The sequence below is a fragment of the Schistosoma haematobium genome, chromosome 4, assembly GCF_000699445.3.
Source record: "Schistosoma haematobium chromosome 4, whole genome shotgun sequence".
NCBI lineage: Eukaryota > Metazoa > Platyhelminthes > Trematoda > Strigeidida > Schistosomatidae > Schistosoma > Schistosoma haematobium.
The window spans coordinates 3,940,476-3,966,584 of record NC_067199.1 but is presented as its reverse complement, the minus strand read 5'-3'; the positions used below and the strand labels follow the sequence as shown (position 1 = coordinate 3,966,584).

The 26,109-nt window shown below is 36.2% G+C and overlaps 1 protein-coding gene across 1 annotated transcript; it reads right to left on the bottom strand.

Moving 5' to 3' along the window:
- Positions 1–4,901: 4,901 nt before the first annotated feature.
- TUB2_2 (Tubulin beta chain (Beta tubulin)) lies at positions 4,902–6,954 on the bottom strand. The gene is made up of 4 exons (XM_051215478.1): positions 6,900–6,954; positions 6,744–6,864; positions 6,247–6,711; positions 4,902–6,214 (listed from the first exon to the last, which is right to left on the bottom strand). Exons 2-4 carry the CDS (start codon positions 6,798–6,800, stop codon positions 5,402–5,404), a joined length of 1,335 nt encoding a protein of 444 aa, XP_051065989.1. The 5' UTR covers positions 6,801–6,864; positions 6,900–6,954; the 3' UTR covers positions 4,902–5,401.
- Positions 6,955–26,109: the final 19,155 nt, after the last annotated feature.

The following is a 26,109-nucleotide window of genomic DNA, read 5'->3' as shown; positions in this document are numbered from 1 at the left end:
AAACTCATTCCAAGTAAGGACCGGAGTCAGGCAAGGCTGTTTACTCTCCCCTTCCTCTTTCTTCTGGTGGTTGGCTGGACTATAAAGACTTGGACATCTGAGGGAAAGCAGGGAATACAATGGACTGCTCGGAATCAGTTAGAAGATTCTGACTTTGCAGATGACCTAGCCCTCCTATCCCATACACATGAACAAATGCAGATGAAAACAACTTGTATTGCAACAGCCTCTGCATCAGTAGGCCTCAACATACAAAAACAAAAAATTAAGATCCTCAAATACAACACGGAGAACATCAACTCAATCACACTTGATGAAGAAACTCTGGAAGATGTAGAATCTTTCATATACCAGGGAAGCATCGTCGATGAACAAGGAGGTTCAGATGCAGATATAAAGGCGAGGATTGGCAAAGCAAGAGTCGCACTCCTACAAGTGAAGAACATATGCAACTCAAAAAAATTATCAACCAATATCAAAGTCACGATCTTCAATATGAACATCAAGACGGTCCTACTATACAGAGCTGAAACGTGAAGATCTAATACAACCATCATCAAGAAGGTACAATTACTTACAAAAATTTGTCTACGCAAGATACTCAACATCCATTGGCCGGATATCATCAGCAACAGATTACTGTGAAAGGGATCAGAACAACTTCCATCTGAAAAGAAAATCAGGAATAAATGATGGAAGTGAATAGGTAATACATTACGGGAATTACCAATCTGCATCGCGAGACAAGCCCTAACATGGAATCCTGAAGGGAAGCGGAAAAGTGGGAGGCCAAAAAACACATTACGTCGAGAAATAGAAGCAGATATGAAAAGGATGAATAACAAATGGGAAGAGCTGGAAAGGATTGCTTGGGGCAGGGTTGGATGGCGAGTGCTCGTGGGCGGCCTCTGCTCTTCCACGATTAGTATCAGGCGTAAGTAAGTATTTGTTTGTTGATCTCATCCGTAATCTCGTAATCTAAAGTATAAAGTGAATGAATGTGTTGGCTATTGCACACAATCTGTAACTTCGAAAACTCTTCAATTCGAAAAAAATGTTCATTTTGATGAGATTGTGTGTAATTCATTCATAGCCTTCGTGAGATTAATTTCTTGATAACGAAAACAATCAAAATTTTCTCAATTCTCTGACTGATTATGAAGGTCTACCAGTTCAATTCACATCATTTAAATGATCTATTAAAGTCACACAGCATCAAAAGGATTTACACAGTTATTTGTATCACAGGATATCAGACATATGTTATCAAAGGAAACTTAAATACTAGTTATGAAAAGATGTTCATATATTGATAATTTATTAAACAGGTAGGTAAAAGAGATTGAATCCTTACTAGACAGAGAACAATAAACAAAATTCATTATCATCCCTATTGATTGAAAAGTTACTACGTTGCTGAACTGATATATCTTTTCTTTTTCCTGAAGCAGATGACTAAAGTAGATTTGATGGTGAGACTATCATTAATGAACGAGTCAATCAGATTAAGGATAACAGTTCTTGGATTTTGGCGTGAAATTCATTCACCCATTCGGACAAACAGTGTCTTAGCATTTTAGCTGATGTCAGTTCGTGAGGAAAAACCGTAAACCTAATTCCAAATTCTAACCGTTAACTGTGAATCATAATCCTTATTCTTTTAACTGCTTTATAATCATCATTTAGCCTTATAAAGTAGGTAGAAACGTTGGCGTCGCTCAAAGGTCGTTCATAAATTGTAATCTCATCGATTTGATCTGTATGCTATAAATCTTTTTTTTACAAAACAATAACACAATAAATGTATTGTATTTAGCTGTTGTCTCTTCAAATACATTTATTTTATTTTATTTATATACACATATAAACATTGGTACAAAAAGGTACCAAACAAATATGCGCCACATAAATCATCCCATTTTTGTAAGGGCTGGGGTACTGCCCGGGTGCCCAAACTGAAGCTGGTGGTTTTCTTAGGGGGCAATACCCGGAACCTTCAACGTAAAAGTGTGATCCACAAGGTAGTGGAGCAACGTCACAAGATGCAGTCTCATGGTAGCCGGTGACCAACAGTAGGTTTTTATGTCATTTGTTTCCTTAGGCTACTGTAGCCCATGTACAGCATAGGTTTGGAATCAGGGTTTTCCAAATCCCATAGATGGATCCTCCGTATCCACCGATCCGGATAATGCACTGGACATTCACTTTCCATTCTCTCAAGTTCGTAAACAGCACCCGTGTGGCGAGAAGGCAGTGAGTAGGACTTCCGTGGTAGTGGTTGTATGTACGTGACCAAACTCATAAGTCGTCTTTATTTAGAAAATACTGTCATTCCCAAAAGTCTACGTCTTAGAGGAGAATACAGTTTTCAAGGTATGATTGTGTTCCACATATTCAACTACAAACATGAAGTTAATGAAACAAGTGCATTCAAAATAATTAATCGATATAATAATCAAAATGTTTAAATTCAACTTTTATGTTGCCAACTTATTATTTTCAGAAAGGGTTTTTTGTGGAGATTTTAGAAATTTCACTGATTGAAATCATGAGTTAGATGAAGCTAGATCACAATGGAAAAACTGGGAGCACGGGACGGGACTAATCAGCAGTGCGCATCTACGAGCCCCCACCCCGCGAGACTCGAACCCAGGACCTATCAGTCTTGCGCCAGGCACCTAACCAACTAAACCACTGAGCCGGCATCCAACATTGTTAATGTCTAACTTCAACAAATCCACGAAGTTGCGCCACCGTACACCATTGTCTTCAGTGAGTTAATATCTCACAACAAACCTGGTTGAACTACACTGGTAACGGCTTCTCACTAGAACTCCAGGAGTATCTCTTGAAGTCAGTCACTACTGAGCAGATGATTATTATCAGAAGGTGTTTCTTGTGAAGATCTTAGAAATTTCACTTATTAAAATCATGAAGTTAGACAATAACACCGTTGGACACCCACTCAGTGATCTAGTTGGTTAAGCGCCTGGCGCGAGACCGATAGGTCCCGGGTTCGAATCTCGCGGGGTGCGGGTTCGTGGATGCGCACTGCTGAGGAGTCCCATACTAGGACGAAACGGCCGTCCAGTGCTTCCAGGTTTTCCATGATGGTCTAGTTTCAACTGACTCATGGTTTCAATCAAGGAACTTATTATTTGTATTGTTCTTATTATTCATATTACGTAATCTAGTATTACAATCTTTCGATTACTTTATCATGTTCATTCCTTGTTCATATATCCTCACAAAACGACTGTTCTAACATAATAAAAAACTTTCATACATATACAATTGTACAGCTTGATAATAAATTCGTTGAAAAGTGATCCATTCACTAAACTTTATGTTTTTAAAAGAATGACTAATTCCTTATCAATTACCTTGGTAACAGAAATAAAACTGAATAATTCATTTTAATTTTCTCAGTCTTCATATAATTTTGATTACAAATTAGTGAGTTCACCATTGGATACAGTCTTGTTGGTCTACACGTGAGAAGGGAGGTTCTGCATTCGATTTCCAATTACTGACTCGTGGATGCGCATTCCTGGGGAACCCCATACTAGGACGGAATGGCTGTCCTGTGTTTCCAGGTTATTAATGGTTGTCTAACATTGATCGGTTGATGAGTTCAATAAAATTTGTATTTTAATTTCCTGAGTAAAACCAAGGAGAATCGAGCAAAATTTAATTCATTCATCATATCCCCAAATGATGTCGTCTTTACTTTGTTTAAATCTTCTACGCTGAATTGAAAATTTAGTTCATTTTTGATCAGTTTATGCTGAAATACGTTCTTCTACGGATCTCTGATAGAAAATTACTACACGCTTTCCAGTAACTTTTATATTGAGTCATTTTCGATAGTGTGATTAACCTCTGAGTTATATGAATTTAGAATCTGTATAAACCAGTAGATATCACTCTCATGGAGCTATCATTCACTGAAATGAGTCACGTAGTGAAGTAACTACCATTTCACTTTTTTTCATCCATTCCTAATCTGGTGTACACACTTCTGAAACAAGATTAGGAAACATGTTCAAATCATAAATTTCTGTGGCTCAAGTTAGTGACATCAACTGTGTTATCTTCAATATGCTCTGACATACCTTGCCGGACCTATGGATTACATACATATCGTTGTCACCAGGTGTGGAAAATTCTTCAAAGTCAAAGATGAACAAACACAGAAATGGTCAATTGTCCTAACATTGATGGCCCAGGTTTTATAGGTGTCGTATAGTTCAGATTAGCATAAATCAATCCAGATTTCAATATATGTAGATTGTTCTTGTATATCACTCTTTCATTATTACTTAGGAAGCTAACCAGTTGACACAACATTTTGGATTGCTTTCTCTATGGTAGATGAATGTGTTATATAGCATTTTCTAATACCCACCTAACTTCAGATAGAGATATCTGGATCCTATTCTAACTGAATAAAATAAACTATAAGGTAAACATATCTTTGTTCTAATTGCTATGCTCCGCGCATGTGTGAGTGTTATTAGGCTGTCAACGCATAAGTAATAAGTCGAAACGTTAATTTGATATCCAGCTTAATCTTTCACAGACAGTATAACATAATTCGGGCAAAGCAACTATAATTAATGTCAACTGAAATTATCGTATAAAAGGTTAGTTGATGTATAACGTTTAGAATACTACATCTACATTATGGTCATCAATAAGAAATGACATATTGGATCACTATCTAGTTACGAAATCATTAGAAAAGATGTCATTATTATGGCAACCAAATAATCTATTCAACTTTCATTGATATTACAATTAATTACTAGTGAAATACGAGAAAACAAAAGGTAACAAACTCGTATGCTTTTTATTAGTAGAGCAGAATCATCTCGAATTAGAAACTAAAGACTTAATCCTCTTATGTTAAAGAAAGTTCGCGATTGAAATGGACGAACCCTATAGGATTATCAAACTTCTAGCCGCAATCGGTAAACTACATTCATAGTAACTAAGTCAATTCAAGCTTTCATACACAATATACAAGACGGGTAAGTTGACTGTCAATTTAAGGCACTTTCAATGGCTCGGATGATTTTTAAACACAATGGGTTATCAGTACTTCAAATATGAAGTATTTAGTAAAACGTAAATTTTATGATTGACCTATAACATCAGCGAGAAAATCTTATCTATCTTCAACGTTACTGTTACTCAGAAGTGAGGCTATTTCATTGTTTAAAATGGAACACTGGGGGACATCGAAATAGTCAAACTCAAACATACATTCTAAGCTCAATCAACAAAACTTAATCACTATATATATATGATCATAAATAAGTTTCAATTGAAAATGAACAAAACAATACATAGAAACCATGAAAAATTTATTTAACTAATGCCTAAATTCACAATTAATTTATGCTTCTTCATTTTCTTCTTCTTCAAACTCTCCTTCTTCTTCAGCAGTTGCATCTTGGTACTGTTGATATTCACTGACAAGATCGTTCATATTTGATTCTGCCTCTGTAAATTCCATCTCATCCATACCCTCACCTGTGTACCAATGCAAGAAAGCTTTACGTCTGAACATGGCTGTGAATTGTTCACTAACACGTTTGAACAACTCCTGAATAGCTGTACTGTTCCCTATGAAAGTGACTGACATTTTCAGACCTCGTGGTGGAATGTCACACACTGCCGTTTTCACGTTGTTCGGGATCCATTCAACAAAATAGCTTGAGTTCTTGTTCTGCACGTTGAGCATCTGCTCATCAACCTCCTTCATGGACATACGACCTCGAAATATTGCAGCCACTGTGAGATATCGTCCGTGTCGTGGATCGCATGCAGCCATCATGTTCTTCGCATCGAACATCTGTTGAGTCAACTCGGGAACGGTGAGAGAACGATACTGTTGACTGCCGCGACTAGTGAGAGGTGCGAATCCAGGCATGAAGAAGTGGAGACGTGGGAATGGCACCATGTTCACAGCGAGTTTCCTCAAGTCAGCATTCAGCTGACCAGGGAATCTCAGACATGTTGTCACTCCTGACATAGTTGCACTGACCAAGTGGTTCAAGTCTCCATAGGTGGGTGTGGTGAGTTTCAGAGTACGGAAGCATATGTCGTAGAGTGCTTCGTTGTCAATGCAGTATGTTTCGTCGGTGTTCTCAACGAGTTGGTGAACAGAGAGTGTGGCGTTGTATGGTTCGACGACTGTGTCGGAGACCTGAAAAAATGTTTAGTGGTAAGTTGTGTTACCTTAGGTGAAGGGACCACTGAGAATGTGTTCATGATGCGGTCTGGATACTCCTCACGAATCTTCGAGATGAGTAGTGTTCCCATTCCGGAACCTGTTCCACCTCCTAGAGAGTGGGTGAGTTGGAAGCCTTGTAGACAATCACACGATTCAGCCTCCTTGCGTACAACATCGAGAACTGAGTCGACCAACTCTGCACCTTCAGTGTAGTGTCCTTTGGCCCAGTTGTTTCCAGCACCACTCTGTCCAAACACGAAGTTGTCTGGTCTGAACAGTTGTCCGAATGGACCGGCACGCACACTGTCCATCGTACCAGGTTCCAGATCGACGAGAATGGCACGAGGCACATACTTTCCACCGGTTGCTTCATTGTAATATACGTTGATGCGTTCTAGTTGTAGATCGGAATCTCCATGATAAGTGCCAGTTGGGTCGATTCCGTGTTCATCTGAGATCACTTCCCAAAACTGAGAAATGAGTGTAAATATATATTGCTTACCTTTGCACCGATTTGATTTCCACATTGACCAGCTTGAATATGAACAATTTCACGCATATTGAATTATAGAGCAAATGTGAATAAGTTGGTAGTGAGAAACTAACTGGCAATTGAATGAGAACTAGAATGTTACTGGCTTTTATATATGTGCCTTACTATATTTTCATCCATATTGCCATAGTTACGGACTTGACAACGAAACAACTAATTGGAACAATCTATAAGGTTATTTGTTTATGTTGTATTTAAGGTCAAAGGTTTTATTAGGTGAATTCTCTTATGTAAATATCTGAAAATTTTGCTAAGTGAATGGTGAGTTAGTTTCTATCCAATGGTTGATATATTTCTAGTTTTAGTACAAACAAATGAAGTTAATATAGTAACAACAATGAATTTTTTGTTTTCTTTGCTAAAATAATTGCTTATTAATCCTATTCTATGGATTAAAATAAGATTTATTCTGGTGTCGGATGATCAATTATGTCTAAACGTATTGTTTGGATTGATAACAATTTAAGAACTTTCAATTTGTTTAGAGATGGTCTCGTTCGAATTAATTAGATAGGTGGTTCTTGAGTAGTAGAACTAAGGATAGGGAGTGAAGTAGTCGAACGAGTTGACAACTTCACTTATGTTGTAAATCTGATCAGTCTAAATGGGTTGATGTCGGACGAAATCTCAGCACGGATTCGAAAAGCTTGTCTGGCTTTTGCTAACTTACTTCACCTATGGCGAAGGCGAGAAATATGGCCATTAAGAGTAGAAGATACTCGTAAGCTACTAGTTTTTGATCACAGATGCCTTAGAAATATTGCACTTATCTGCTGGGACCATCGGGTAAGTAATAGTGAGGTTAGACTCAAGGTATTGGGGAATGGTGGTAAATCAGTTGATGAGGTTGTGAATCTTCATCGACTGGGATGGTTGGGCCACGTGTCACGTATGCCTGAACACTGATTACCACGTCGTGCAATGCTAACGGGTGTTAGAGATGGTTGGAAGAGAATTAGGGGCGGCCAAACCAAAAAGTGGCATCAGTGCTTGAAGTCTTTGACTTCTAGTCTGAGCCATATTGGTGGATGCAGACTACTTGGTTGGGGTCCACGTGACTATCGTAACCATTGGTTGGAGACTCTTGGTGACATGGCTCAGAATCGGTCACAATGGTGTAGGTGTATACACTCTCTGTCTTTACTTAAACTATGAGATTAAAATCACTTCATATCTTTCTTTCTACGTACCACCATTGAATTAACTACTTCTATGAATCCAGTTTTCATCTTGCTGTGTTACTGAGGTGTGGCAACTTGAACTGATGCATGTGTGTGCCTGGTCCTACGCTGTAGCTCACTGACGAGTGGAGGCAATATAACTAGGTAGTATGAAAATGAAATCTAATAAAAATGTAGCAGAATGACAAGCTTGGATGTAGTCCTACTGATTACGACCATGGTTGAAAGGAGTTCTGATAGGATGACTATTAAATTTTCAATAAATGTTACTACTTTTAATTAGAAAAGTCGGGTTCTGGGTACTTATCTCAATAAGTTCCAATAGATTAGAACTAGTCTGTGTATAGGTTATTCTAAGCTTACTTAATATCTCCATCTAAAACCTCATTTATGCAACTGGTTTATAGTCGAACTATGGTTAGTAGTTTAGATACTAAGGCGTAGATTCATTATCATATGTTGGATTAAGAAAGTTGCTTTTTGGTATTCTTTCGGATTCGTTGTGTTCTTCAAGCTAAGTGGTTTGAATTAAAGATTCTTATTGTCGTTCTGGACTACATAATCACCTAGGAGTAAAATGTATACACTTTCCACAAGTGGCAAATCAAATTGTTGTTGTGACTTATATGAACGGTAGTCTTCGTGGGTTTTTTCAGCCTCATTTTCTTTGTAAACCTATTGACTGTCTTGTTTATCTAACTTTTTAGAGCCTGACCGGTTGACCTTATCCTTATATGTAAGTAAAGATGGATGGTGACTAGCAGTGGAATCCAGGACGCAAGGTTCACCAGCTGGATGTACATACATTCCACAGTTAATGTTCAGTCGAGGACTAGAACCCAGTTCCTTTCGCTTGAAAGGCTATCGCGTCATCCACTTTGCTACTGAGTACCGATAACCTCTAACTTGTGCGACGGGTTGAAGTTGTAATAAATTTTTGTATTGTTAGCTCTCCTTAAGATCAATGGAAAGATCTAAAGAAACATTACAAAAACCTATCCGTATATGTTTATAAATGGAGTCTTATAATGGTATATCAGTCAATTGAAGACCGACTTGAATGCCGTGCCTCTAAGGATTGCCTGGGACTCCTTAAATTTCCTCAATTGACCTTCGACCGGTATGAGCAGCTTAGAGTTTTTATTGATCCTTTTCCCTCCTAGTCCTATCAGTTTAGTCAAGAACACCAATACCAGCTTCCATTATGCGAATAATTTATTTAAAACATACTTGATTTATATACAAGCCAAACAAACCGCATAACACCATAAAATGGGAAATAACATTTGTAAAAGGTAAAGCCAGAAGGTGGCTGTGAACGTGGGAGGCTGTAATTAATCAACGGAGTATAATTTAAGAGCAGTAAATAATATCATAATAGTCTATAAGTCAAATTGAAGCTTATAATAAGAGGAATGTGAATTTACATAATCTAGTTACTAAATAGTTGTACAATAAGAATATGCATATAATATTAGTCCATTAATAGTCCACAGATGTTACCCGTAATTAATTCTTCACTAGGATATAACAAGCTGAAAGAGAAGGAAACATGAGAAAATTGTATGATACAACGAAAAAAACTCGCTGGAAATTATCGTAAGCCAGAACGATCAGTGAAAAGCAAGGAAGGCAAAGTAATCACGAACATTGTAGAACAGCGAAACAGGTAGGTAGAGCACTTTAAGGAACATTTGAATCGACCAGCCGTATGTAAGTAAGTAGGATATAACAAGTACATTGGTAGAATCAGTAATATGTCACATCATTTTTCCGTCAGTTTGTTTTAGTTTGTGCTTCAATGAATGTTGAGTTCATTTTGCCTAATTTAACGCTTTTATTTTGTCGAATATTTTAGTAAAATTCTTTGACCATACATAAGATGAAATATAATGAATATGTTGGCTAATGAAAGACAGCGACTCTGAAGACATCCTCTATTCTACATATCCAATTTCTATTCATCTGTATATACTTCTTCTTGTTTAAGGGATTTCATATCTTTAAGGATTTATTTTTCTAGTTTGATTTTCTCACTCATAACATTGGACACTACCTCACTGGGTGGTGATCAATTTCATTTATGTCAGGTCCTTCTTAGTTCACATCGAATCCTATCGACCAAGTTGCAATGCAGCCACCAGTTAGATGCACTGTGTTGATCAACATCCAGTGATCAAGCATTTGTAAATACATCTCAGTCATACAGGAGGTCATTTGCTGCCCGGATAGCTCATGGGTAACGTCTCCGACTGCGAAGCTGTGTGGCACGGGATCGAACCCGTCAGGGAGAATTGTATATAATAAAACTAAACAATTGTGATAAAGTTCCATAAAATTTGTAATACATACGGGTTGTAAACAAAATTATGAAGATGGAATTTGTTTCATGGTAAAAATAATTGTTTATAGGATCAATAGAAGTGATTTGAATTACTTCATTGATCAATCTTTGTCAGCATACTTGCTTCCTTTGCAAACGTCAATATAATTATTTGAATTTGTGGTTAGTATTGAAATCTAGGACTGATGTTTTACTTTATTAAGAAACTAACAGCTTGATGTACCAGCATAATTCAAAATCATTCTAAAAATTATATAAATATCATATCTATTTGAATAAGTTAGTGTCTATCTAAAGTCAGTAGCTAAAGGTTAGGCAAATAGTTCCTACAGTGATGTAATGAAACAAATGTAAAGTTACCCTGGTCAGGAAAAATGTAACACTGTTTCATTTTAAGTACACAAATCTGTCTTGAGATGTTTGGTGTTTACAATTACGGTAAATCTACGAATATGGCTTGGCGTTTGTTTGATAATCTTGAAAGATTTCAGTATAAGATGGTGGTTGAAGGTGGTCAATATAAAACGCTACACCTAGGTTTCGTGATACTTGACACTTGTCAGCAACACCGTTGAACGCTGGCCGACTCAGATAATAAGCACTCACGCGCGAGATTGATAGGTCCTGGATTCGAATCTCGTGAAGTGGTATCATGGATGCGCAATGCTGAGGAGTCCTATACTAGAACGAAACAGTCGTCCAGCGTTTCCAGGTTTTTCATGTTGTTCTAGCTTCAACTGACTAATGAATTCAACTATTAAATTACTATAATATCCACAAAACCCCTCTCAAGTTTGTTTTTATCCAGCACAGCTTTTAATTTTTTTTTGTTTTTGACGAAATTCGAAGTGTTTTATATTGTTAATTGACAACTTAAAATAAACAAAAAAATCGGCAAATTTTTTTTCAAAAAAATAAATAAATAAATAAACAAATAAATCAATAATCACTAGAAAAGATACAATTTTTGCTAAAAAATATGTAAGTTTATCTTACAGAAACGTATTTAGTTGCTTAATTGATTTATTTACTAAAAGGAACCCAGTAAAATAAAGATAACTGGCATAGGAAATTAACTAAATTATCTGGTCGGTATTCATTCTACAGCGAATTTGGATAACTCTCCTGATCTTTTATATTGTACGAACGTTTCATTTACCTGAATAATTGGTAACTCTGGTTGTTAGAATGAGCATCAGTCTCGTGACTTCCGAAGGAATTCGGATTTCATCATGAGGTGTCATAACTCTTCTAAATGAAGATCTTTTAAGTCACAAGGTAGAGTTTAAGTGGTTTGAATTATTTTTTCTGGTTCGCATTTTTCTAGCGAGTTAGTTTTCTACTGGATGGAGTCACCAACTCCATGCCCAACCCTCCTCCTTTATTCGGGCTTGGGAACGGAATTAGGCCCAGAGGGGCTCCAGGCGGAGTTAGGATGGTACGAAATCTGAAGTGGTGGACGAATTAGTGGTTTTGCTATTGTTTTACGTCAAAGTTGATGTTTTGGGGTTGTAAAAAAATCAATCGAATATTCTGAACTCAAGTCTGATCCATGCTATTACTTATAAGCAAGAAAGAGAGGACGAGTTTTTGTATCATTACACTGGTTGTCTCAATCAGATATATTACCAGAATATCATTTTGGCAGTGCTTTCGGTAAATTAATCGTGAGCTAAACAATAATTAATCATATATTGTTTAATATAGTTATTTCAACAGTATAGAAGAGTAGTTGAATCTATATTTATGAGAATATCTCTAAATGGAACATATAAAGACACCTTTGTTGGTTATTTGATGATACTGTAGTAGTTGGTACTATTTCAAACCTACACAGGTTATTCTAGCCTCTGGACGGATTAGTCTATTCATTCTTCTCAAGCCATATTTTTACCTTATCATTTATTCGCTTATCAACCTTGACTGTTTTTATGTAAGCATATGTGTGTACATTTCTTATCTTACTTATCACATGTCTGCAATTTGTTTTTGTGTGAATACAAATATTGATTCACGCTTAGTTAAATCGAGTTGGCTAATATATTTTCTCCAGTCCGTTTCACTTCGCTCTCTCCTCTTCTCTTCGTTTCTTTGATCTATCTAGATCAATGATTGTATGAAATATACGTATTCGAAAATCCATTCCCGTATTTGACTGATTTAATTCTGTTATTTACCAACTCGATTTAAGTCGATGATTATATATGAGGATTGGCTACCTTTGACCAACTTTGGAAACCTGGAAGCACTGGACGGTCAACTCGTCCTATTGTGGGACTCCTCTGCATCCACGATCCCACTTGCGGGGTTCTAACCTAGAGCCTCCAGTCTCGCACGCGAACGCCTAACCTACTAGACCACTGAGCCGGGATCCAGTGGTGATAGTGTCTAACATCAACCAATTCACGAAATGGCGCGACCATCTTCCGTTGTACTGAGGTAGATATCTGTCTCTACCCGACATGGATTAGCTCCACTGGTCACGGCTTCTCACTAGAACTCCGAGAATTCCCTCACGAAGCTAGTCACCAGTGAGCACATGTTGATTACTAGTATAAGGGTTGTGGAGATTATTAAGTTTTTGATTGAGATCATGAACCAAAGGTGGTCTAACATCAATCGGTTCATGATCTCAATCAAAAACTTAATAATATCCACAACCCCTATACTAGTGATTTCGAATTTAACAATATAAATGTTTTCAAACAAATTCTCACCAATCATCTTGTCTAAAAACTTATATTAAGAAAATTTATTTTAGTCTTCGAGAATATAACTGGATAAGATGGGCTGGAGTTCATATTCTACTTTCATTGTAGCATGATATAGCGTGGTGTTGGTTACTTATATCAATATAAGTAGTATGTAATGGTGGTCAGGCATAGAATGTATTTCAGTAGAAAGTCAATGAGGAAAGAACGGGAACGGAACGCAGTCGGTATGAAAACATATGAACAATGAAATCTGAGACAATCGATTGATGTTTGAGTCAGGAACAAATTTACAATTTACTATATGATTCTCAGATTTTATGGACATGCTCTGTAATTTTGCGCTCATATATATTTGATTGTCCCCACTTGTGTTCTGTTCACTACAATATCATCACGAACTGAAAAACTATTAGTAATCATACTTTTTGTTGGATTGGATTATTAAATAAGAAGTACATACATCTCACGGCATATGCTCCATTCGGAGTAACAGGCGTAAGTAAGTAAGTAAGTACATACATCTCAGCAATAGTACAGTATAGGGACGAGCTTCAATTGAATAAGACCAATTCCCGACCAGTTCTTAGTGAACTAGAAGATAACGTTTGTAAATAGATAATTTCTGGAAACAAAAATAATAACAGAATTCATATATGAAATACCTTTGTATGTATCGTCTACGTCTTATTCTGTCTATGAATTAAAAAAACGTACACAAATTAGTCGCTCGTTGTGTATAAAATCTACTTTCCTGAACCTTTACAAAGAGTAAAATTGATTTTGAAGAGTCTTCAGAGTGTTGTTTTGTTTTAGAATTGATTATTTTACATTAGAACGAGGTGTTAACATGATGGCTTTCGTAACGAACTGACATTAATAATGATACACAAGGGGTTTATAGCAATATGGATGAATGAATTCTACTCAAAAAGATAAATGAGTTTTCGGTTGAGATCATGAACTAATTGATGTTAGACCACCGTTGGAAACCTGGAAGCACTGGACGGCCGTTTCGTCCTAGTATGGGACTCCTCAGCATCCACGATGCCGCACCCCGCGGGATTCGAACCCAGGACCTACTGGCTTCGCGCCTGAGCACTTAACCATTAGACCACTGAGTCCCATACTAGGACGAGACGGCCGTTCAGTGCTTCCAGGTTTCCAACGGTGGTCTAACATCAATTAATTCATGATCTCAACCAAAAACTTAACAATCTCCACAACCCCCATACTGATAAAATGATGAGTTGTTTGATTAGTTCATCTATAAAATATAATATCATCAACTCAAGATTTGTTACAGGATTAGGGTGGTGGTGGGGTTGATTTTCCAGTTATAAACGATCTCCAGTGAACACTAGCTTTTACTGTATGGTGACAAAGTGATTTTTTTTTGTTATTATTTTAATCGTTATGAGGACCATAGAAAGATATTTCAACAACGTTTGAATTCCTCACAAAAATCTATAAGTGGAACTCTCGATTCTGATTGTCTTGTCACAATACCATACATTTACCTAAATTTCCATCTGAATTATTGAACACCAAATACCTATAGAACTTTCATCTAAATACTTTGCTGTCGTGTTATATGAGATTAGTAATTCACTTGATGTTAATTGTTTGTATCTTCACATTGTGTTTTAGGACCACAATTGATCAGTCTCTTGTTAGTATATTGCATATTGTCTTAAGTCAAAAGCTTTGCAAGCAAAGATGGATAATGGCTAGCAATGGAATCCAGGACGCGTCTTTTGTCCTATTTGGGAATCGTCAACTGGATGTACCTGCATATGAGAGTTGATGTTCACTGTCTGGCACTCCAACGCAGTACCGTTCGCTTCAAACGCCATCGCGTTATCCACTTAGCTACTGAGTCTTCACAGCCACTTGCTTGTGCAATCGGGTGAAGTTGAAATTCACTTGGCATCGTTCACTTAGATCTTCCCATTGATGTTTAGGACTATAATTGATCAGTCTGTTATGGGCATATGTGCATACTGTGAATATTGCCTCGATATCATATTAATTCACAAGCATTCTAAGCAAACATGGATAGTGGTTAGCAGTGGAATGTAGGAGGTGCGTTTCTTCCTATTTGGCACTGCACGTGCCTGCATCTCACAGTTGATGTTCACTGTCTTACACTCCAACCTAGTACTGTTCGCTTCAAACACCATCGCGTTATTCATTTAGCTACTGGTTTCAAATTAAAATACTCATCTTAACTCACTAGTATTTGTATATTCCAACTGACTATCTCTATGATATAAGGTTGATTCTATGTTACATAATCTTTCTTGACAGGGTATAGTTACCATAATAATCACCTTAATAAGTACTTCTCTTACCATTTATTTGGTAATCTTTCAACTTTACTAGTGACAAATTTTATAAGTATATAAAACTTGTCAACTCTATACAATTCAAATAATTAGTACTTTCTATAAACTTCAATAGTATAATGAGATAATGAAGTTGAATCTGAAAGTTTTGTTATACTTTTACTTTCAATCATTTTATCAATGGATTGCAATATGAAAACTAATGAAGTACATTTTTAATAAAATTTCAAATCAATATAAAGTGATCATTATGAAGAATGCTAACCAGATCAAGTTTAAGTTTAGAACAAACAAAGGTAGCTTGAATTTTCTAATGATTAAGTCCTCATAATTGATTGATTATTGAGTGGTGATCAATGTCATGTGTGTCAAGTCATTCTTAGTGCAAATCGAATGATATCGACGAAATTGCAATGCGGCCACTAGTCTAGATGATTCGACATTGTATGTACTATGTTGAGACAAGATTGTGGTTGAAGGTAGTCAACAGGAGACCCGGGTCCAGGGTTCCCTATTGACACATGACACACATGACATTGGTCACCATCCAGAGATCAGTCAGTTGTGATTACATTTCAGTCCTACAGAGGTCATTCGCGGCCCGGATAGCCCAGTGTTAACGTCTCTGACTGTGAAGATAGGTGACACGAGATTGAATCCGTTAGGGAGCACCGGTTCCCTCAGGGTTACAGGTATACCTTGCTGACGAGTTCCAAGTAACACGAAACCCGGGTCGTCAGGGTTTCCTGTTGACTACCTCCAACCATCATCTTAATGATTAAGTCCTGTATAAAACTATGAATGTGACCTTAACAACTGTTATGCAGTGTGTTTTCAAAGCTCTCTTAAGGTCAGTCACATGACTTGTTTCTGTCATCGTTTTCTATTGAGGTGCTTGGTTTTCTTTTCCCAGTGTTTGTCGGTGCATTCGATGCTGACTAATCATTAAAATATTTCGGTACATGTTCCATTACCTGGATTGCACTGTTTATTTGCCCATAAACATAGGAATCGCTAAATGCATGCGCATTTGATATAATGATATATCCTATGTTGAGGCCTATGTAGAAATGAAGTCTTTGTTTTACCAATCAAAATCGATTTTTTTGATATGTTTCAAGTTTTCATTCCAAAATTATATGCTTGATTCTTTACGTAAAAGAATTAAGAATGGACTTTTGCATCAGCTTATGACATTCAATATCGATGTTTCAGTTATCAGTTCCTTATCTTCTTCAAACGTATTTGTACTTCAGATTGGTTGAATTTTTAAGAAGAAACATTCTATCAAATGTTTATTGCATTTCAATCTTCACTTTATATTTATTGAACCTTGATTTAATTGGTCATTTTTAGTTTACATATATAAATGACTTGACAAGTACATGTGTGATCATATTGTTCAAAACATATAGATCAAATCTTCCCATTTTCCAAAACCGATCAGAAAACTGATCACAACATCTACATGCGTACTATTCCATACTAGCTACTGCACTAAAATAATTATCGATTTATTACCGTAGAATCTAAAGACTGAATTACTCAAAACAACTGTTCATTCATTTATTTTATAAAGATTTTTAAACTAGTAAAAACGAAAGTTTATTAATTGTTCAATTCATGGGTCAATCTAAACTAGACGACTATTGAAAACCTAGAAGCACTGAACGACCGTTTCGTTCTTGTATGGGAGTTCTCAGCAGTGTACATCCACGATCCCACACGTAGGATTTGAACCCAGAACTCTCGGTCTCACGCTTCATATGATAAGTTAATCAGTAACCCAAAATATATAAATGACAAAAGTAAGTAATTTGAATGTAGTCTAACAGTGGAGTTCAGAACGCTTGATTTGTTCTTTTTGAAATTACTTGGTTACATGTATCTGATTCGCAGAGTTGGACTTCACTTTGGAACTCAGTAACTAAATCTGTTCGAGTTCCCTAATGAACATCAGTTCTGCAATGGACATACAATCAGCCGACGAATCCTAGATATAAAGAAATAAGAATCCTGGCTTCTCCCGCTATCCACTACTCAACTTTGTTTATAAAATGCTTGTGGCTCAACAAAAATATCGAAGCGATTTGCAAAAGATGCATGTATACCAAACACTGCTAATCATTTACAGTTCTGAAAATCATTTGGATGATTCAAATGACGAATATAAATGAAGCAACAATCATTTGTTACTAATCTTATTAACTTACTGTTACTTACTTACTTACTTACTTACTTACTTACTTACTTACTTACTTACTTACTTACTTACGCCTGTTACTCTTCGTGGACGAGCATAGGCCGCCCACCAACACTCTCAATCCAACTCTGTCCTGGGAAATCCTTTTCAGCTCTTTACAGTTGTTATTCATCTTTTTCATATCTGATTCTATTTTCCAAAGTAATGTGTTCTTTGAACCTCCAATTTTCCGCTTCCCTTCAGGACCCCATGTTAGGGCTTGCATCGTGATGTAGTTTGGTGATTTCCTTAATGTATGTCCTATCCATTTCCATCGCCTTTTCCTAATTTCCTCCTCAGCTGGAAGCTGATTTGTTCTCTGCCACAGAATGGTGCTGTTGATTGTATCTGCGTAAATAACTATTTAAAAATACTGCACCTTCTCGAAAATAATTGTGTTAGATCTGCACGTTTCAGCTCCGTACAGTAAGACTGTCTTGACGTTCGCATTGAAGATTCTGACTCTGATATTCGTTCAGAGTTGTTTTGAGTTCCATATGTTCTTCAATTGTAGGAATGCGGCCCTTGCTTTGCTAATTCCTCGCCTGTACGTCTGCATCTGAACCTACTTGTTCATCGATGATGCTTCCCAAGCACGTGAAGGATTCTATATCTTCCAGAGTTCCGCCATCAACTTACTATTAATTGACTTTAAAACAAGTTTCCCTTTCAAATACTAAATATTTGAAAGAGAACATACATTTATATTGTTGTTTATTTTCTACTCCGTTATTGATTTTTTTACTCTCGATCGGTTTGTTATTTTACTTTGACCGACATAATTGTTTTACTTGTAGTTTATTATTGTGAAACGAATTACATTCGTTACATTAGTATATATTACTAATGATTAGAACATAATAGTTAAGACAATGTCAGATCAGTTTCTGTTTTGTTTCATTTCTTTTTTCTATATGTGGTTTATTTAAAAGAGTTGTGACTTGCCGCTACTAATATGTTGTAAGTGTACATACTAATTGAGCGCATTTCTTTACATGTAATGTGTTTTATGTAGATATTTGGCAAGAGAAATATAATGACTACAATGAATAACAGAATGGTAGTAGTATTAGTATTAATAGCAGTAGTAGTAGTAGTAGTAGTAGTAGGAGGAGGAGGAGGAGGAGGTGGAGGAGGAGGAGGAGGAGGAGCAGGAGGAGGAGGAGGAGTATAACTTGTGTTTAGTGATGTTTCAACTTTTCTTAATTTATGAATAGATTTCATGTTTTTCAGATTAAATAATGTTTAACATTTTATAGGTTCCAATGTTTATGTGATGATTTAGTTTTGTTTAGTTAGTGTAATTTTGCTGCTACCATAAAAAGCTATAAATTTGTATTGTGATTATAAACCAGAAATCAGAATCCAAGGTTTCACCCTGTTCGAGACTTCTTAGCTGAATTGATTAGTTTTAGTCCTTAATACTAACAAAGGGAAAATTCAAAACCCTAGAAACTAAAATTTGGACGAAACGGCTATCCAGTGCTTCCAGGTTTTTCATAGTGTTATAGCTTCAATTGACTCATGATCTCAACCACTGAAATTACTATAATATCCATGATAACCCTTCTGAAATGAATCAACATATGCTCATCGGTGACTAGCTTCAAAGAGTATTTCCTGAAGTTCTAGTGAGAAGCAGTGACCAATGTAAATCATCCGGGTCTGTTGTGAAATAGTAACTCACTGAAAACAATAGTGGATGTTTCGCTATATTTTATGGATTAGTTGAAGTTAGACATTAACACGGTTGGATGCCGACCAGCTCAGTGGTCTAGAAGTTAATCAATCTTGCGCGAGACTGATAGATCTTGGGTTTGAATCTCGTTTGGCGGGATCATGAACACGCGCTACTGACGAGTCCCACAATAAGAAGAAACGGCCATCCAGTGCTTCTAGGTTTTCCATAGTTGTCTAGCTTCAATTGACTCATGATCTCAACCACTGGACTCACTATAATATCCAAAAATAACCCTCTGATAAGAATCTATTTGTACAAAGATTGAACTGATAGCTTTGATTATCAGATGAACATTCTGAATGGTTGACTTCTTCCTGATGATTGGCGATGGATATTCTTATATGTAGACGAATTTTAAACGAGAATGAAATGGTGAGTGATTATTTTAAACTCAAGCTTATTTTGTTTCTGTGGGGGGGGGGAGATTATGAAGCAAAACCAGTAAGTCAGGTTTTAACAACGCATACCTCAGGCACAAATGAATGAAGCCTTAAATTGGCTCATTTATCATAAATGTTAATCGAAAGAAAATTAAACATAGAGAGAGAGAGAGAGAGAGAGAGAGAGAGAGAGAGTAGTCTGTAAAAGCCAAATGAATTTAAGAAATGACGAGTATGAAATTATATTGAAATCCTAGATGTAGGTGAAGAACATTATAGTTAATTTTAAGTTAAATACCCTATAGTCTCTAACTATAGTTACACTATTCACGTAGACATTAACTATGTTAGTCCTGTTAAGTGTAAGTTTATCTAAAATATAAATCTATGTAACGTCGTCTCCTAGTCACACCATTCAAATAACAATTCTTATGGAACTGTCCAATAAATAATTTTGTAATTAATTATATATAAATTCACTTTGTGTTGTTTATTTGTATCTTCACATTGTTATTTAGGAATGAAATTGATCAGTCTCTTGTTGGCATATGTGCATCCTGTGCGAACTGCATAGATATAGCCTTAAGTCACAAGCTTTGTAAGCAAAGATGGATAGGGGCTAGTAATGGAATCCAGGACGCGCGTTTTGTCCTATTTGGGACTCGTCAGACGGATGTACATGCCTCTGAGTTATTGTTCATTCTGGGAGTCGAACCCCAGTACCGTTCACTTCAAACACCATTGCTTTATCCACTTAGCTACTGAATCTTGATAGTCACTTACTTGTGAAATAGGGCGGAGTTTGAATTTAATTAATATTGTTTACTTGAACATTCTCATTGATGTTTAGGACTGTAATTGATCAGTCTCTTAGTGGCATACGTGCATACTGTGCTGGATGTACCTGCATAGTCAAATTTGCTCTGTTATTATGTACAGTTTGTCTAGATTATCGTATGATCAATGAAAGAGTGTATAATGTTCACTTCATATTTAAGAAATAATGTACTTGAATGTTTAATTTAACATCTTTTCTTTTGACCTTGAAGATTCCATGTGAAGGCTTGTCTTGTAACGCAATTAGATGCTTTTCTTAACGTGTTTCCTATCCACTTCCAGCGCTTCCTCCTGATTTTTCCTCCGCAGGAATCTGGTTTGTTCTTTCCCACAGTAGGTAATGCTGATAGTGTCTGTCCAACGGATCCGAAGTATTTTGCATATTTCTACGGAAAAACGTCTCTAAACCCATGCCAAACTCTCCTCTTTTTATCTGGGCATAGGACGGGCAGTAGCCACAGGGGGGTGCGCCAGGCGGAGAATCTTTGGAAGATGTAAAAACCTTTACATAACTGGGCAGAATCATTGATGAACACAGTGGATCTGATGCACGAGTCGGCAAAGCAAGAGCAGTATATTTACAATTGAAGAACATCTGAAACTCAAAACAACTGTCTGTCAGCCAACATCAAAATCACAATTCTCAATACAAATGTCAACACAGTTCTACTGTATGGGGTGGATACTTTGACAACTACGAAAACCATCATCCAGAAGACACAATTGCTTATTAACAGTTGTCTATACAAAATACTTCAGATCTGTTGGCCAGACACTATCAGCATAACCCAATGTGGGAGAGAACAAATCAGATTTGAGCAGAGGAAGAAATCAGGAAGAAGTGCTGGGAGTGTATAGGAATGACATTGAGCAAATCACCCAACTGTGTCATAAGGCAAACTCTCATATGGGATCCTCAAGGCCAAAGGAGAACAGGATGATTGAAGAGCACATAACGTCGAGAAATGGAGACAAACATGAGAAGAATGAACATGAATTGGATAGAACTAGAAAGGAATGTTCAGGACAGAGTGTGCTGAAGAATATTGATCGGCGGACTATGCTCGATTGGGTGTAAAAGGCGAAAGTAAGTAAGTAACTGGTTTTCATCTCATTACTTACATACAGTAGGAGCTTTGTGGATTTGTGCTAACTAACCTAATCTCTGTATTCAACAGAAATTCGTAACGATTCTATTTATTCACTGGTCTGATTTTATTTTATTCACTGATTTAGCATCTTTTCTTCACTATTTATTCATACAGAGTGGATTTCATCAACCACACCAGAAGATTAAATTGCTACAACAAATCAACTATCCAATGATAGTTGGTTCTTAATGATATCTCAGTTGATATCATTCTATAAGGAATAAGTTCTAAGGGTGAAACTGATCTTTACAGAACCTCTTAACTAAAATACAATGTATTCTGTTGATTTTCTGTTTCCATTTATTCAATAGAGAAACGTTTCAAGTTTATCTAAGCTAATCTATGTATCCAGATTTTTTTGATCTTTACAGAAAACCCTTGTAACGGAAAGATAACGTTGAAAGTCCCTGAACAGCATTTCGTTGGACAGTACTATCATTTATTTGTTTCTTCTTCCTCTCGTGTATTTTAACCTTTATTCAGATCTCTTTTAACCACACTTTGTGTTCTTCAGTCTTCTTCACCTGACGTTTGATTATGTGATTTTGATTAAATACTTTCCTTTTATTGCCTAATTTTTTCTAGCATGTTACCGGACTACTGACAGTAAGGTTGTATTTAACCAAGCTAAAGTCACGGTGTGGTTCATTGTGTGACTGTTAACCTTTGACTGTCCGCTTGGAAAGATTGCTGAAATCCTTGCAGATAGATATCTAATCCCATCTTGATTCCCAGGTATTGCACTCTTTTATATTAACTGTTTCTTTTGTTGTTTAACATGCTAATTTGTGTTAGAGAAAACCTTGACTGTATAACACAGGCTGTACTGTTTGGGATATTTTGTATTTTTGATATAATTCGTTCTATTTCCTAAACTAAAATCGTTTAAATTAAGCACATAGTTTGTGTTTTGACATAATTGATTACGAGTAACTCAAAAACACTTCGTACTCTATACAAACCAAAATAGTCTGGTTTATTTCAATGGTTAAAATCATGAGTCAGTTGAAGCTAGACTACCATGGAAAACCTGGAAGCACTGGTCTGCCATTTCCTCCTATTGTCAGACTTCTCAGCAGTGCGCATTCACAACATCGTCTAGCGAGATTGAAACCCACAACATATCGGTATCGCACACGAACGCTTAACCTCTACACCACTGGAACGACCGGCGACCAACGGTGTTAATGTCTAACTTCAACTAATCCACGAAATTCAGCGACACATTCACCATTGTCTTCAGTGAGTTACTATCTCACAACAGACCCCGTTCAACTCTAATGGTCAGTAATTCTCACCAGAGCTTCAGGAATTATCTCTTGGAGTCAATCACTAATGAGCATTTGTTGCACCGTCTAAAGAACAAATGACCCCTAATCTAGACAATAATGCATGAACAAATAGAAAATTGCAGATAGAAGTTAAGCATTCGTGAGCGGGACCGATATGTCGTGGTTTTGAATCCTGCGAGGCGGTATCATGGATATGCACTGCTGTGGAGTCCCATACTAGGACGAATGGGCCGTCCAGTGCTTTCAGGTTTTCCATGGTGGTCTAGCTTCAACTGACTCATGATCTTAACCATTGAAATTACTAAAATATCCACAAAATCCATCTGATATTAATCAACATATGCTCACTAGTGACTGGCTTCAAGAGGTATATCCTGGAGTTCTAGTGAGAAGTAGTGACCAGTGGAGTTCGACCAGGTGTGTTGTAAGATAGTAACTCACTGATGACAATGGTGAATGTGTCGCTCAATTTCGTGGATTAGTTGAAGCTATACATTAATACCGTTGGATGCTGGCTCAGTTGTCTAGTGGTTAAGTGCTTGCGCGCGAAATAGTCTGGTTTAATCGAATAAATTTTGGTTCGTCAGTCCTGCATTCAAACTAAATATTGGCATTTCGGTCTTTACAATCCTTATATGTAGATTTACATTTTTATTTGGTTGATTAATTTTATATTCAAATATAGACTCATAATGAAGTGTTAATTAAGAGGGGATAAATAACTCTGCATTCACTTATTATCAAGCACTTCTATTGTTAGTAATTAAGAGAAATGAGAGACAGAGACAGAGAGAAAGAAAGTTAGTTTAAATGAGCAATTATTTTAGTAATGAAGTTTGATCAAACTGATTTCTTGAATAAAAACATTTTTTATAGAGTTAATAATTGTAGTAATGTGAAAAAGTTAATTTGGCGCCTGTAATTGTGGTGTACACCACTTATGTCGATAGATATAAGTATCTGAAGCTTGTGCCGATGATGTCGTTAAGAAGAAGGATGAAAGCTCCACGACCAAACCATCCAGCTCAGAGAACAAAACTCAATCAAAATCATCCACCTTAGCTACAAATCTTCACTAGATATAAGTAGTATATAATACCAATCGAAAGTAGAATACTTTACAGCAGAAAGTTGAGAACATTGAATAGAAAAGAACGTGAAAAGAAAGTCATTAGTATGTAAATCAAGAAAGAATAAAGTTTTAGACAATAGATAGACATCTTCCAAATGAAGTATTGAACGTATAGTATTCACATTTTACCAAGTAACTCTATCATGTTATGTCCAGATGCATATGGTTGTCACCACTTGTGTTCTTATTTTCTACATAATTAACGTATAAAGTGTATTCAGTAAACGCAGATGATAAACGTACGATATTTTTATGTACAATTATAAGACTGAAGCCATTGTTGGTATATTTTGAAACTTACAATAAACTGGAAAATCCACTTAACGAAGATAAGAGTTTACATTGGATGATTTACTTACTACTTATGCCTGTTACTCTCAATAGAGCATAGGCCACCGATCAGCATTCTCCAATACACTTTATGCTGGGCATTCCTTTTTAGTTCTATCCAATTCTTGTTCATTCTTCTCATATCTGTCTCTATTTTTAAGCCTAATTTGTTCTTGAGTCATCCTGTCCTCCTTCGACCTTGAGGATCCCATGTGAGTGTTTGCCTTGTGATACAGTTGTGTGATTTCCTCAATTTGTTTCCTATCCACTTTCAGCGATTCTTCTTGATTTATTCTTCTATTGGGAGACATTGGATTAATTTCTGAGAGAAATTTTATTTCTATAAATATAATGTAAGAAATTTGAGAAATACTTGTACGTTATCTTACTATTAACTGATCTTTTACCAAATTTGAAGCCGAGGAACTTAGATTCACACTCACTGAAAACCTTAAGTTCATTTTTTGTTGTTGTAATTTTTCTGTTTGTATGAAGATAAACTTCACTCTTGTTTGCATTTTCGAACTTGCACTTAACTGCTAACCGAAATGAAGTGGGAATTCTTACTTATCAGTATAGGATTGTGGAGATTATTAAGTTATTGACTGAGATCTTGAACCGATTGGCGTTAAACCACCATTGAAAACCTGGAAGCACTGGACTGCCGTTTCGTCCTATTGTGGGACTCCTCAGCAATGAGCAACCGCATCTCCACAAACCTATACTGATAATTCCTTTATTGAGACGGATTCTATTGTAAATGTAAACGTGAAATTCAAAGAGTTTTAGATCTATTTCTATGTAAGATAATGTGTTAGAACTTGTGAGGAGTCCTAAAACTTAACACGATAGTTATCAGATGTTTACTGTTTGTCAGTAGTTCTCCAATTAGTATTAACTTATTGATAAATGCTATGCTTAAACAGTTTTGAGCAGTTTGACATACTACTTTATAAGTTCAGTTAGTGATATTGAAATTAAATATTAATTTTACCATTACTGAATATAGTATATTATCTTTTCTTTCTAGTATTTATTTGCTTTTCGATAGCTACTCAGTATATGAGAACTAAGTAACTGGAATCTTCTGATGTGACATTGCTTCGAAGCTCGTAGTAACACCATGTTTTCGGCTTGATTTAATACAAATTTTGAAGATAGATGGTGTTGATGAATTTCAATTTTAATTTCTTTATATCGAGTATGGTATATCGTCTGTAGCCTATCGTCCTAAGACTTGACCATAGTTATGTCCTAATTAACACGATTAACCATGAGATAAAGCAAACATAAGCTTAACTTTTCTTGCTTCATTAATTCCCAGACATGGATCTGTATAAAAATAGACAAACTAAACCGTAATACACCGTCTTCTAAATCATCTTTTGTATGATTATTACACGTTTGCATTCAATGTTGGATAAGTAGGTGAAATTTTCATTAAAATCATGGATATTTTTATATTATGTAGATTGTTTTCATATTTATAGAGATCTGACTGACTTTTATGCACAAATACATTGCAAACAAACATCTATATTAATTTCATAGCTGAGTTTATGAGTCAGTTCAAGCTAGACCATCACGAGAAACCTGGAAGCATTGGACGTCCGTTTCGTCCTAGTA